Genomic DNA, 12,581 nt, shown 5'->3' with positions numbered 1-12,581 from the left:
ACATTTTAAAGGGAAAGGTTTACTAAGAATATTTGAGATAATTATGGTGCATTATGAGTCTTTCACATACTCTTAACAAATGGTGGTCCCCGTATTTCTTATTACTGTTCTACCAGTTACTCTTCAGGTAATAGCTGATAACCCTACTTTTAGAGATAACCCTTTGCTTCATTTATGATGTATGTTAGTAGTTGTGGATTTGTAGCACTGTTAATACTTGTTTGTCTGTGTGTTTCAGGTTGTCCATGCACACAAGCCTCACTTCATGGCTTTACACTGTCAGGAATTTGGAGGAAAAAACTATGAAGCTTCCATGTCTCACGTGGACAAGTTTGTGAAGTAAGTAACAGGAAAGCTGCTTTATAGTGCTGCAACATAATCCTAGGGAGAAGATGTTATACATGTGAAGTAAATAAGACTTGAAATTTTCTTCAACTTCACCACATCATACGACCCTGCAGGAGGCAGGGCAAATGTTTATGCTTTATGTTGTTTAAGAAATCAGGATAAGTAACAATGAAAGTCTCCTCTGGACATTAAAAGTCTGTAGATCTGTTAGTACTGCAAGATACAGAATCTATATTTCCCTTTGATATCATCTGTGACATGAAATTTATTATGTCTAGTTATTAAACAGTTTTACATTTGGATGGTGTGTTCAAGCTCTTAACTTTGATGACATACTGCAGTGCTTCTGAGCAGCAATTGTGGTAGGTATGTCCAAGAACCTTTAATAACGGTAGGGTTTTTTTTTAATAGCTGGTGATACTGGGAAACTTGTCCAAGTTGAATGGAAGTTGACAAGGTAGAAGTATAAAGCAAGAGAAATTGAAAGCACAGCCGATCATTTACAAAAAATACACAATGTCCATAATTTGGGGTGAAAAGTTGAGTTTCAGCTTGAGCGGTTAGTCAGAAGACAGTGTTGTTTTGCTGAGGATTGTGACAAGCTCAGTCTAATTCACAGAGTTCCAGGAAGTAAGAAATAAAACAAAAAAATTAAAAAAAAATAGTTCTGTTACATTGTGCAGACTGAGGAAAAATCTCAAGGCAAAATGTGTAAACCGGTTGGTTTCCAGATATTGCTGATGCTGTGCCTCCATTAGGAATTTCCATGCAAGTGAAGTAATTTTCTTTGAAAAGACTTTTGTGGATAAGCTGCTGTTCTCGCCACGCTGCCCTGTGGCCGGTTCCCAGCCAACGTGATTAAGTCTCCTGGTTCCCCGAGTCATTTGAATAGCTCAACTTGTCGCATTTTACTCCTTCGGGGATCTCGCGCAAGGGAGCGTGTGTCCACCCGAAATACGGGAACGTCTCCCATCTCTTGCGGGAGCATCTGGTCTGGATGATTGCCATCTGTTAATTTTATCCAGGGAAAAGTAATCCGCAACCGCAGTATACTTTACTTCTTCGTTCTCCAGTAAAATTTGAGATTCCTGGTGTGAATATCCAAAATACTGTAATAAGGGTTTATGGTTAATCCTCCGCGAGGGCCCTGCTGGGAGCGAAGTTGCGGGAGCTCGTCCCCGCAAGCGGGCAAACACTGCCCTCTGCTGTGCTGCTCGCCAGAGCTCGACCTCAGGGAGTCTATCATAAGTTTCAAAAATCAATAGGTGAAGTAGATACTGCCTTTCCTGTGTACCTGCGAAGCGAGTAGCTTTGTGCAAAAGCCGTCTGGTCAGGGTTACGCCTGTAAAACAAAACGTGTGGTTTGGAGTGACCAGTCTGGCTGTGCTGTGCAGCAGGGGAACGCAAAACCCCTCCGGAGGCTCGCAGGCGGTGAGATCTGCTTTTGCAAGGCAGAGAGAGGAGGGGAGAGACGTCCTGCCCCTGTCGTAACGTCCCCAGGGCCTGTCCCCCTTGCCAGCGGGGCAAGCCGAGGGGAGAGTCGCCTGTTGGGCTCCAGCGCCTGGCAGAAGTGCGCGCGTCTGCACCTCCCGAGTACGGACGACGGGCGCTGTGCAGCGCTGTGGCTGTCCTTGCTCCGCCGAGGGAGGTTCGGGGCTGGAGCGCGGGTGCGTTAGGAAGCCCGGTGGTGACCAGCGTGCGCGAGGCGGGGGGCTCAGGCCACCAGGCAGCGGGCGACCCCAGGGCGTCCAGGGCTTGACTGCGGGTGCTGAAGTCGAAAGGCTCTTTCCACCCTTTCGCGGAGCGAGTAAACCTGCCAGTGTAACGGTGCTCCACAAGCAAAGCTCTGAAGTTGAGACTGTAGGGCCTTTTGCAATGAATTGCCCATTTTTAACATGTTTTGAGATCCTCGGTCATGAGTCCTTCCCAGCCTTATCCGAATGGCACGCAGAAAGATCACGATTCACACGTAAGGTGTAGTTGATGCTCGCTGCTCCAAAGCCCATAGGCAGATGGCTGTAACACGAACCCAGCCGTGCCCACGTGCTGTGCTGCTTCTGCAGTCAGCAAACGGCCCGGGAAATCTTTGGGAAACCAAACGGAGGCCTGTGCTTCCTCTGCGTGGTGCTGAAGGCAGCTTCAGTCCAGAGAGGGATGCTAAAGCCCTGCAGTATGTTTGCATATCCCTCTATTTTCAACCTCTTTTGTCTTTCAGAGAACTGTTATCAAGTGATGCAATGAAAGACTACAACAGAGCTCGAGTTTACCTGGATGAGAATTACAAATCGCAGGAACATTTTACGGTAAATTTCTTTACTCTGTGAGATGAATTTGACGTATAGGTAATTTCCATTCAGCTGCTCGGTGTTCTCCAACCTGGTGTGGGGATGCGAGCGCTCTCCATCGTGGTGAGGATTGTATCTTTACTAAGGGTATTTACTTTGTATGATGCCTAAATGCTGATTTCACAGAAGTGCATCCATTCAGAAACGGATGTTAGAATTCACAAAAAGTCTTTTCCGTTGTTTCAAGTGACTGTCTAAAAATTATTTGCTCTAACAATTAACCTTTTTAGTGGATCAGAATTACCTTCCATTCAAGAAAATGTTTTACTGTCTGATGCTCTGAGATGGTGCCAGTTCTGGGGCTTGATTAACTGTGAACAGGGATTGGCAAGCATTCAAGATTTTTGCTATGAATTTTTAAACCCGATTCACAGAATGGCTTGTGGGGGGGGTTGAGAGAAGAGTCAGTGCACAAATGTATGTGAGTGGCACTTTAAGTGTAAAAATGAAGCACATACGTGGAGTTGCCTTTGAGACAGAGCAGAAGTGATTGCGTCGTGATTGCCTGGATTGCACACTATGGAAATGGACTGTTTTGTTTTGGAACTGCTTCTCAATTGTACTAGAAAGAAGAAAAAATCCTGTAGGGGCAAATTGCTGATTTCTCCCCTTTGCCCAGCGTTGCAGCAATCTCTTTTGCCAGAACGTTCCTCCTCTCTCCCCAGTTCAGCATTTCCTCTCCTCTGGCACCGTTTCTCCTGTAGTTTCTCGCATCTAGCCGAGGCACAGTGCCTCTTTCTGTCCCTGTAATTACATGTGCCTCATCTCGTTTGCGTGCTTTGGACTGGCTTGATTTGTACTGCCGACCGGATGGTGATGGTCAGCAGCTGGGGGGAGCGATTTTATTTGGGCTCCATTATCAGAATTTTCTCTCTCCCTCATCAAAGAGGGGGGAAATTACATTACTGGCATTACAGAAACTTAGTGGGACAAATTTCAGACAGGAATCTTGAGACTGTATTTTGAAAATGTTTAGGAGCCTAGTAGATAGTAAGGAAGAATTGAATGTTTTAGCTACAACTTGGAAATGCATCTGCATAAAACTGCTAATTAATGCAGACCCTGTAGGGGTCCCATTGCAGATCTGTGGTAGATTATGTTAGATGAAAATAAAACAGCTATGATAAAGGATGAGCTCAGTGATTATTTTGTGTTTGGCAAGGGACTGGTGAGCATGACCCAATTATTTTATGTTCAGAGGGCTGTCTTAGACTATGTGTCCACATAGCTCTTTAAAGGAGCCAGTTTTTCAAAATAGTGGAAAATTGTTAATTGGTCAGAAAGAAAAACTTCAACAGCAAAAAGTGAAGCAGTAGTTGATTGGATGTCAGTTTGCTGGACATCCAAAAACTGTCTAGTAAAAGGCATATGCAAAATTCAGTGGTCAAGAAAAGACAAATATCCAATAAATATTATGGCTCTACATTTGGAAATGGATAAAACTGAATTTATACTGTGTGAATGATTAACTGCTTTCCCCTTTGTTAGCTTGAAAGTAGAAGCAAGTTAAACAATATCTCTACTTTGAAAACCCAAGTACGATTGTTTGAGGAGATTCCTGGAGAGCTAATTCTGCCTACGGAGTATCTGCAGACTTCTGCGCTTCTAGAGCGTTAGAGGACTATGCAGAGATTGTGCCAGTGTGGGGAAAGGACAAGTATCGTAGTCCGGTTTCTAAGAGACTGGTGCGTAACGGTCCTAGAAACAGCACATGCCACCTGTGCCTTTAAAGAGCTGTGTTTTAGAAAGTACGTAGCTCAAGAAATAGTGGGGCTTTTGTCTCAAATATTAGCATGTTTTCCTGGGTACTATATTTTCTTGCAGTATTCTGCAAAGACTTGTGTAATTCACCTTTTCGTTAATATTACCTTGCATGTGTCTCATGTCTCTCTCTCTCTTTCTCTCTCTCCTTTTTTTTTTTTTTTTTTTCCTCATTCTGTATTTACTGAAGTTAGGCCTTCCTGGAAGAAAAAATTCTGCCAATAAAGAAACAGGAATGCTAGCGCTCTAGGTTTAGAGGTTGTGTTGGGTAAACGAGAAGCAAAGCCCCACCGCAGCGCTGCAGCTCAAAGGGTGAATGGGCCTTGGAGGAATAACTGGTGGAGGAGGAGTGTAAGGTGGTGGTATTTGTCTCTGCTCAGCTGTAGTGAGAGCAGCATGTGTTCTGGTATCCAGTTCTTGAGTAAAAAATTTTAGAAGCCAGAAACAACACTTCATGCTTGTCTTTCTTCCCAGTCTTTAAGAGATTTTGAGATGAATCCATTTGTTGTGAAAAAGGATGGTGAGAGGTTATTTAAGTATGCTTTATAATATTATCATTGGGGGAAAATACTTTGTGTGATAGAAGATTATTTTATACATTCCTCATTTGATCTTTTTATTTTATTAGTTGTAGTGGCTTGGAATTAGAGCCAGAAAACCTAGAAAAGAGGATGGGTGAGATGCACCTTCATATTAAGCTGCTTAATCTTTCTTCTTAGTCTGTACATTGGCACTTAAGGCTGATGGGTCTCGTACATAGTTCTGAAGACTGCTGTGTTGAATCCAAGGTTCGTACAAATGACTTTTCACAAATGTGACTTGAACTGGCAGTACTTCAGCTCCTCTGTTCAGTCTTTGAATGCATATATTTTATGCAGTGGACAGCTATTTGAATGGGGATTTCACGGCTGTGTTGTGTCCATTTAGGGTAAAGTTTTATTTTTATCTTCTGTGGTTTGGGAATACTTGCGTGATGTTATGCATCTCCCTGTTTCCTCATTAATTCTGTTTCATTGCGAAGTTCTTCAGCTTCTGTGTTTTTTTCCATCCCTTCTAAGGCATGGATTTGGCAGCAAATGTTATCCCTATAATTATTATATTATTACTTCTCTATACTTGAAATATAAACATTTATCATATATATTGTTGAAAAGTGCTATTTTCTTTAGAAATGTAAAAGCTTAAGTAGCTGCAGTTTGGTTAACCTTTACCCCTACTGCTCTAATATCCCCTTTTCTAGCAGTTTTGGCAGCATTTCTTCTATGGAGCTTTCCTTGGCTTGGTTCCTGCAAGGCTAAGTCTGATTTTGCTGCCTGTGGTTGCACAGCCTGGCTGTGTCAGGACTGACAACGAGATCTGAGAAGACATTTTCCGTGTTCTGTCCCGTCAACATGCAGCTCTGCCTTGCAGTGCAAGGGGAGCATATTTTACGCGAGTGCTGTAAAATAAAAAGCAGTGTATTAACAAAGTGTCTCTTGTGGAGTGATTTGATTTTTAAAGACTGTAATAATTCACTCTATGGTAAGAAGCAAAATAGTTCATCAGAGACACGAGCAGTTTGGTACCAGGCATTTTGTCATTTATGGTCATGTAGGCTGAACGTAGTAAAACGGGCTGTTTTGGGGGCTGGGAGGGTCACGATGAGGCTGAAAGCTGTGGTTCTATTCTGGGGTTGTTTTCTGCTGGATGAGAGGATTAAGCTGTGTGGTGGAATTCGTTCAACTCAGAACGTATTAAACGACATCTAAAGATGTCCGTGGGGCCGAGCAGTGGCCGGCAGCCTGCGTGGGTCTGTGAAACGCCGCTGGCCCTTCTGCAACCCGCCCCAGGGCCCTCCGACGCCAGCTGGACGTTCAGCCCGGGAAGGAGGGCAGGGGCCTGGCTTTGGCAGGGAATTTTGGCCTCGGGCTTCAGGGCTAGGCTTTGCAGAGAAGCCTCCCCAGGAGCGAAGGGAGGCGCGCACACGTGTGCGAATGGAGTAAGTCCGGTCGCGCTTCCAAGATGCAGTTCTGTAAAATTTGGGAATGATCTGAAGATGAACCTCCTGGCAGAAGGGCGCTGCGCTAGAGCTGACGCATGCCGGCTGCAGGAAGATGGCTGTGTTGGAGCTAATTGCTCCCCGCGGTTACGGGTGAGCTTCGTAGGCGACAGCCTCTGCAAGCGTAAGGATGCTTTCCCAAAAGTTTCAGATAAATAAACAGGCAGCTCTGAGACTATTCCAGTTGTGACTGGAAATAGCAGTAGCTAACTAGCGTGGGCAAAGCTGACCCATATGTTAGCCAGAAATGTTCAGATATTGAAGTAGCTTGTTAATGCTTTTTCACATTCATCCTTCTCTAAATCTCTCGAGTAAAGTCATGATATAAGGCTCTCTTGCCTTATAAAATGCAGCCAAGGATATAGATCTTAGTTTCTGTTAGAGAATATACGCTAAGTGAAGAGAGAGCAGTATAAGAAGACTGAAATAGGTAAATGTCTGGGAAGCTGAGAAATTCAATACAATCGCTTTATTTATTTGTAAGTGTAGCCAATGGGCTTCACTCTCAGTAAAGCAAGTCATTACATCTGTATTGGCTTTCCAGCTGCTGCCTAGCATTTACATCGTCTGGCAATTTTATTGTGCTCAGTATATTTCATGTAAGGGCTAAATTAAATGTCTTGATGCATCTCTACCTAGACTTACTCAAAAATAGCTGGGTTTGATGAACTATCACCTGCGGATGCTTCTCAAATAGATTAAATTATTTCAGAACACAAGCATCTTATTCAGAATTAAGAGCATACGTACAGGAGCTGAATAGCAATGACTGTTCCTCTTCTATGATACGCTTCCTGTCTTGATTTCAACATGTTTTCCACAAATTCATGATTTTAATACTAAAACATCTGAATGTAATCGGTGACAAACTTTTTGTTGCAACTGGGTGGAGGCCAGTTTTGCTTGGGGTACTATATTTATTGTTTCGTGGCGTACTCAGTTAAGGCTTTATATTGCTTAGCATGTGCATTAATTTTTTTCATCCTTAAAGCAGCGGAGGAGACCCTTGCAAAGCTCCAAACACACTTTCTCTGTTGAACACCAGGCTTCAGCGGTTTGAGAAAGTGTGTGTTACAGTAAATCAGATCCCTACAGTCCCCCCCAAAGTGGACCCTTGTGAGCAGGGTGGTCCCAGGCTTGCGCCCGACGTTTGTAGGGAGTGTATTCAGGGTTGTACGTGGTTATTGAAGATCTCCACTGATCTGTGGAAGCATCTGCACAGCAAGATAGATGCTTTACTTCTCTGTATAAATTTATTTTAAAATAAAGACAAACATAATCCTCAATTTCCCAACTGCTTGTCACCTCCTCTTCCCCCCAAAAATAGATAACCTTGCAAAGAAAAAAGTACTATTGGGTTGTACATTGGATATGCCTAACTTCTGGCTTGTTCTTCCTGGTAAGGGTGTACTGCATTGTAATTTCTTCATTACATAGCAGATTTTCTTTCAAATTAAAAAATAAGAAAATTTGGGGAAACTGGAGTTTCTGACATCAGGAAGAAATGATTGAACAACAATGATTCCATACGCAGGAAAAATAGTTTAGCACAGCTGTTGTGAATAAATTGTAAGGAGGAGAGATCCTGCTCTCTCAGGATGGCCTTCTTCCAAAGTTCGCATTTTATTAGGATAATTACTGAAATGAAGCTTCCTTGAGTAGCCACCCAGGAAATGGGCAAAGGCAGAGTATTAATGGAGATAGCTTCCCCCCACACACTAACTGAAGTGGAAGAAAACGGCGCTGAACGCATTGTGAGGGCCTCGGACGGAGCCTCGCGGGTCGCCTGGCCGGTGCGCTCTCCCGAGCGGGTTTGGTTTGATCCCCGGCCCCGGTGCTGCGGGGTGCTGAGGCCGCAGGTCTCCAGTAACAAGTCTCCGGGAGCCCCGAGGCCGTAGCAGACCGCGTCTCCAGCACGGCACAGATCCCGTGTAGGCACGTGGGGAGGTGCAATGCTGCGGTACGGATGCTCCTGCGTAAATGCACACGTGCGTTTCGGTGTCTCCATAACGAGTAGAAATTGGCTACGGAAACGTACATTCCTGATCGTTTTTGCTCGGCTCTGTCTGCTCCTTGCTGTCGTCTTTTACATGTGAAACGGCCCCTGAGCTGGGCTAGGTAAAGCATTGGGTGTCCTTGTGTTGGATCTAGTGGGGCTTTGATCTAGCCGCGTCCTCTTCAGTAACCTGAGACTGGGAGGGTTCCAGTGGTAAGCAGCAGTCCTGAAAATAAGGACAACATTTTATTTAATAAAGTGTGTTATTTTACCTTTAAAATTACGTCCTCATTACTTAGGGAACAGTAAAGTTAATTTTTGTTAGATTAATGATATTTGAGTAATATTTTTGGTTGAGCTGAGTTCATATAATTGGCCATTAATTGAAAAAGGAAATTGAATTGAATTTATCTTGTACATAAATCCTGTCATAGTTATTAATGGGTCTTAGAAAATATCGGCTTGTTCCCAGAAATGAATGGTTTACACTGATTCGTCTGAGCTTATTAGCTGTGGCAGTTTAGAGTTTTGTTAAATAAGAAAGATGATTTAGGAAGAGAGACATAATTGAATTGCATAGAGAGGGAATTCACATGCCTGATTAGTTCTCAGGCCACTTTTCCATTAACAATTTTTGAAGTTTTTATTTTTTGCAAAAATGCAGATTTTCACCAGGAGGTGGAGCTGATGCTCTAGTTTGCATTGTTAACACCTATGTCGCTGTTTGACGTATTTGCAAGCTGATTTGTTTATTAAGAAAGCTTTTGTAACAGTATTGCTGCTTTACGAACATACTGTAAATGCACTTTTAAACAATCAAAAAGTTTCTTCTCAGGAATTTTGATTAAGAAGCATGCAGTTTTCTTGGTTATGGGAAAATTAAGGGAAGGACTCCTGGTGCACCTATTGTGCCAAGAGTAATCTTCAATTTGCAGCATATGGAAGTAGCCCTTCTGCTGAGTGGGAACTTTTGCAATGCCTTTTTTAGCCCTATGTATCTTCTGTTGTAGTCTGGGTTTGAATTTGCTTCTGCTTGTTACCCTGCCTCTCCACACGTTCTCCATTTTTCCTCTTCTCCCTTTATGGGATTTTTATTATTATTTGTACTTCGTTTTTAGAACGATATGTTTGAAGGCAGCGTACAAACAAGTGGGGTAAGATTCCATTTCTGTCCAGTCTTGAACCATCGTATCATGATGAAATAAAATCTCTCTGGCACTGGTGCAAATCTTGGTGTTGGTATGATTAGATCTTAGAGTTTTCACTTCCCTCCACTGGGATGATTTTTGTGGGGTAGTTTATGGGACTCCATTAAGGCTAATCCCGGTGTTTAAAGAGACTGTAGAAGCAGGATTCTCTTTCCTCTGTACTGTTTCAAAGATCTCACTGTCTCAGGGCCTCCTTGGTACTCCTCAGCCAGTGTTTAAGTGTTTAAGAAGGTATGGGGTTGTTTTAAGCAATATGTATGCAACGTACGTATATGTTATGTTGCTGGGTTTCCACTGTGCGGCAAGGTGAGAAGTAAGCAGAAGCAGTGTCTAGCAGAGATGCTGCATCTTGAAGGACGTGTGGGAGCAGGGTTTTGCAGGAGGTGAGGTCATACTTCTGAGGTGTCCAGGGAGCTGGAGAAGGTGCACAGCGTCAGCTGGCTGTTCAGACACTACCTTGAAGTTACTTCCTACGAGGCACATCCAGAAAACCATCTTCTGGAGTGATGCCAGCTTTCCACTTTTACTGTTGAGTATTAAAGATGAAAGCTGACCTAGGATTATAGACAGTCATATAAAGGTTTGCTTGCTTGGTTGAGGCTTGTAACCGCAGGGCTGCTATTTACTTCCATTTCCTGTGCCTGATCGTGTTTGCCTCCCTTTGCTGTGTCTCCTCCATCTCTAGCGTGAGTTTTGAGGAGGGAAGGTGGGAGGCAAAGCAGGGCTGGTGTTGCTACCGCTGCATGTTACCTCTGATGGCCCTTCATGCTGGTGGTCCCTGGAGGCTGGTGGGCAGCGGTGCTAATGCTGCCACTTGCCTCGAAGTGCTGCGAAGCTGGAGTGTGTCTTTGGCAGTTTGAATCCATCCCCAAGTGCAAGCCAAGCTGCTGACTGTGATACGTTACTGATTTGTAGCATGTTGGCAGTGTTTCGTAGTTCTTGTAGTGGGGTTCCTTTTCTGTCTGGATGCTATCAACATCACTGATACTAGACAAGGGATTTTGGTGATACTTTCAGCTAGAAAGGAGAAATTATGCACGGTCTCCACAAAAAAAGTGTCACTGGTGCTCAGGTGGCTTCTAGTTTTCAACCCAAAAGGTGTCGAAGTTGTATCTGGACTGCTTCGCTTGACACCACGAGGATGATGGCATTGCATTTTAGTCATGGTGCTAGTGGTTTTTCTGATGTTGCTTTTGCTTTTCCTGTTTAGAGCTCTCTGCTGCACATGTGGGTGTACAACAAAATCGGTTACTTGGCAGGGAGCAGTAAGCTGTTATGAAAGGTGGTTGTTTCTTCAGTAAATCTTCAGAGAGGGAGAGGGAAATCCTGCTCTGAAAAATCCATAAACTCCTTTCTAATAAGTGCATATGAAAGCTACCAAATATTACCTCATCGCCAGGCTGAATGCATCATTTCTAATCAAATATTTCCCTCTACTGACTATTTTTTTTAAAGAAATGAAGTAGTGTATTTTTTTTAAATAAGTAACAAAGCTTTTAAACAGATCTTATTATGCAAGTTCCTTAGGTGTCTCGTTTTTGGTGCTCAAGCATGTAGGAGTTTGCAAAACGCTTGGGGGCTACCAGGAAATGCCTGGGAAGGTCCTGCCTCAAAGCGAGAGGTAAGCGTCCTAACCGTTGAGCCTCTGAAGACCCCTGTAAAAGCAAATACTCAATTTTGTACTGTTCTTTGATATCTAGATACTTACTCTTACAGTTTTCAGCTGACTTTGAGCAGGATCCACAGGCTGGTGATGCACAAGCTAGAATCTATAGAAATGCATAGCAGTGCCTTCTGGATGGTTAGATGGGGTAGGAAAAGTAAAATGGAACGGTAAGATTTGAACTGAATTTGTATGGCAGGAGAAGTGGTGCAAAACCGCGTGAGACCTCATGGTGGCAGTGTCCTTCAGTGATTAGATCTGCTTGCTGCCCTCACCAAGTACTTGGTGATATTTGGTTGTTTCCAATGTTTTCTAGCAATGTTTTTCTTCATCTTGTTCATTATAATACAATTATCTTTTTCTGTTGCAGTCCCCTCTTTTCTGAGCATTCTTGATTAAAATACATAGTTTGGGAGTTTTTTTGAAATCTCCATCACAAAGTTTTACCTTTTCATTAGCTTTAATTATTTGTTAATTGAAAAATGAGCTCAAAAATGAGTTGATGAATGTAGAAGTTAGTCCTATTGCATCTGACAAAATCATGAAAAAAAATGCCATTTTAGGAGACATGGACTTGTATTTACAACGACCTGAAATGAAATTCCCCACCTAATTTCTCTGGGAAATAAAACAGCACTCAGGTAATCACTCCCAATCTGTTCTGGGTGGAAATGGAGTCTGCAAGGCATCACCACCATGGTACTTTCCTCTATGTTGGCTATCTATTTTTTCTATGCATTTTTTTAAACAAATCAATAAGGTGTCTATTCTTGTTCTTCTTGATGTGAGGAATTTCATGGTTTATCTTTCCTGCTATTTTCTGACGCATCTGTGTACTTTGAGAGGGAATAATTATGAAACAGTTTGCAGATTAGTAGCCCAGTAATGCTTACGAATGTGAGTTTCAAGAAAAATTGTTAATATATGTGTGTAGCAGTTTTTTTGTATGTAGAATCACTGTAGTGTCAGTTGCATTAGCTATGGATTTATATTTTTTGTGGGCTGTGGATTTTGTATTCAGAATTTCACACTACAGTTCTATGCAATAGACTGCATGTTTTTTTAAAAGAGTGGGATAGTTTGTAAATAATAATTAAACTTTTCACAGGAACCCGTACATCCCAAAACAGCTGCAGTCTTTAACGTTAAATTATAGACCATAATATCTGAGAACAAGGGAAAACGAAGCTGTTTAAAGCTTGGAAATTACTGAAACTTCTCT

At 42.8% G+C, this 12,581-nt stretch overlaps 1 protein-coding gene across 2 annotated transcripts in view; it reads left to right on the top strand.

The window, feature by feature from the left end:
• INPP5A (inositol polyphosphate-5-phosphatase A) overlaps window positions 1-12,581 on the top strand; it is a 228,778-nt gene that overhangs the window by 72,722 nt on the left and 143,475 nt on the right. For both annotated transcript variants that reach the window (XM_062580058.1, XM_062580059.1), the window contains exons 3-4: window positions 239-339; window positions 2,564-2,651. In XM_062580058.1, coding sequence (XP_062436042.1) covers window positions 239-339; window positions 2,564-2,651 — 189 coding nt within the window. The remainder of the gene's footprint in view (window positions 1-238; window positions 340-2,563; window positions 2,652-12,581) is intronic.

This window comes from Rhea pennata, chromosome 7, assembly GCF_028389875.1.
Source record: "Rhea pennata isolate bPtePen1 chromosome 7, bPtePen1.pri, whole genome shotgun sequence".
NCBI lineage: Eukaryota > Metazoa > Chordata > Aves > Rheiformes > Rheidae > Rhea > Rhea pennata.
Note: the sequence above shows the minus strand (reverse complement) of the source record. Positions and strands in the feature narration are given on the sequence as shown.